General features: G+C 34.1%; 1 protein-coding gene across 6 annotated transcripts in view; it reads right to left on the reverse strand.

Moving 5' to 3' along the window:
- Positions 1–2,500, reverse strand: part of LOC122634736 (terminal nucleotidyltransferase 5C-like) — a 63,549-nt gene that overhangs the window by 3,749 nt on the left and 57,300 nt on the right. The window contains exon 1 of one of the 6 annotated variants that reach the window (XM_043823970.1): positions 253–797. The exons of 3 other annotated variants lie outside the window; for them this stretch is intronic. In XM_043823970.1, coding sequence (XP_043679905.1) covers positions 253–525 — 273 coding nt within the window. In that variant the 5' untranslated portion in view covers positions 526–797. Of the gene's footprint in view, positions 1–120; positions 142–244; positions 798–2,500 lie in introns of those variants that run through there. 2 more of the 6 variants (XM_043823975.1, XM_043823976.1) reach the window with 2 other exon arrangements.

The following is a 2,500-nucleotide window of genomic DNA, read 5'->3' on the forward strand; positions in this document are numbered from 1 at the left end:
AAAAAAAAAAGAATAAACAAAACGAACGAATTAGTTAAAAAAACGAAAAGAAAAAAGAACAAACAAACAAACAAACAAACAAACAAACAAACAAACAAAAAGAAAATCGAATAAAAACACCGAAAAGATTGTTTAAGTAATTTCCTCGTTCACCCCTTTCGAGACGGAAGGAAAGTAGGGGAGGGAAGAGTAAGTAGGTAGGGAGGAGGGGTGGGCTCACTTTGACGTATAGATAAGTACGTACGTGCGTACCACTGTCGTTAGAGATCGCGAGGAGCAAACTGAAAAATGATATCCGCCTTCGACGAGAGTCAGCAGCGAACTGAGTCGAACGAAGTGAAAGGCACCTATAGCTTTTCTGGTGGCAGCAGTGACAGTGGCGGTGACGGTGAAGAGGGTGAAGAGGGTGAAGAGAAGGAAGAGGAAGAAGTGGTGGTGGTGGTGGTGGTGGTGGTGGTAGTGGTGATGGTAGTGGTAGTGTAGTATAGTGGTGGTGGTGATGGTGGTGGTGGAGGTGGATCCCATCAGAGATCTACGTCAGCAACAACGTAGCACCGAACTTATTGTAGGACAGCACAAAGCCCCCCTATACGATTGACAAAGAACTAACTCTAGAGTCTATCTACTCTTCTCTACCTATATAACAATCGTACACACCATTGTCCCTATAATATATCCTCATCATTGCATATAATGTCCTAACGAATAATCGTATGTACACGATGAAAATGAAATCTATTACCAACAACTTGTCATCCGATATCTAATTAAATCTATATTATACTATGTTTTTTTTTTTTTGCTTTAGAATTTTGAATTACTGATTCGGTAGATTGTGTGTGTGTGTGTGTATATTAAGGAAAAATTAGATCAAATTTCGTTGATAGTGTACGTTGCCGTAGTAATTCAGTTTCTTGAGTTTCTCAAGCTTGTCCCTTTACGCGTATATCCGCCCACCTATTTGCTCGATTCAACCAACCCTAACTTCCCTCTTTTCTTTTTCTTCCTTCCTTTCTCTCTTTCTCTCTCTCTTTCTGTCTGTCTGTCTGTCTGTCTGTCTGTGTGTGTCTTTTTCTCTCTCTCATTCTCTCTTTAACGCTCCAGTACTTTCTATGACGTCACAAAGATGAAGCGGAGGCGTCTCTGAATGAACAAACGCGGTAGTGAAATACACCCACATCTCCTATCTACTACTACTACTACTATTATTCCTCTGTTTCTTATCGTAAACACATTCGCAATTGCTATCGCTTACTTATTTTTTTTGTTTTAACAATGTACGAGTACCAACGTGAACAATATGGTAATAATATATATACATATATATGTATATATTATTCGTATGTGTGTGTGTGTATGTATGTATGTATATAGACACGCAAACATACGAATCAATGAATACGTTTAACAAAAATTTCTTATTCTATAAATGTACAAGTAACATTGACAGGAACGATTATGTGGGTTATATAGCCATAATTCTTAATATATGAGAGTTTAAGTACCTAACGCGAGTTTGCTTTTAACTTTAGCAGCGTGAGGGCGATTTATCATAAAACAAAAAGAGAGAGAAAAAGAGAAAGAAAAAAATATTAAAAAAAAAAAAAAAAAAAAAAAAAGAGAGAGAGAGAATAAGTAAAAATAAAAAAAAGAAAAAATAAGAAAAAAAGGAAGAAAGAACAAAGATAGAGATAGAAGATAGGGATATATATTTTTGATACGCGCAAGCGTCACTCGATAGACTCTCTCTCTCTCTCTTTCTCTTTCTCTCTTATCCCCTCCTCCACATTTTGTGGATACAAGGGAAGAGGAAAAGACTGCACGATGAACGTTATCGACTTCGGCATAGTAATCGTCGAACTAACGTCACGACTTGCAAGAGTGTAAATTTTGTCGTTGGTAGATCGTTTAACAAAATTTTTTCCTTGATCATGTAAAAATCGAAATGATTTAACAATAAGAAATATTGTTATTGAAATTGTAATTTTCTTGCGATTGTTATGATATATATATATATATCATAGCAAAAAAAAAATATATATATATATATAAAAATCATGAACATATACACGCATACATATACACGTACAATAATTCTCATGTAACTGAGATAAGATTTATTTTTTTTTTATTTTTTATATTATACGTAAAGAAGAAGAAAAAAAATTATCAATTATATAAACAGTTGTTTGTTCGTTCTTCCTTTCCTTATATTTTCTTTTTTTTTTTTTTCTTTCTTTTCTTTTCTCTTTTTTTCCTTTTCCTATTTTCTTTTCTCTTTGTTTTTTTAAAGAAAACATACTTTCTTATCGCCTATATATTTTTGCTATCGCGGATTTCGAGATAAGGTGATTCCTAGCAAACGAACATTTTTACGAGAATCTATTAATAACTGCATGTATAGTTTATCCGGAACGATATAACTTCTGCGAAATCGATTGATTACCTGTCAAATAAATTTTAACGTTGAAAATAAAAGAGAAAGCAGAGTTACCGATTC

The sequence above is a fragment of the Vespula pensylvanica genome, chromosome 15 (genome assembly GCF_014466175.1).
Source record: "Vespula pensylvanica isolate Volc-1 chromosome 15, ASM1446617v1, whole genome shotgun sequence".
Lineage (NCBI taxonomy): Eukaryota > Metazoa > Arthropoda > Insecta > Hymenoptera > Vespidae > Vespula > Vespula pensylvanica.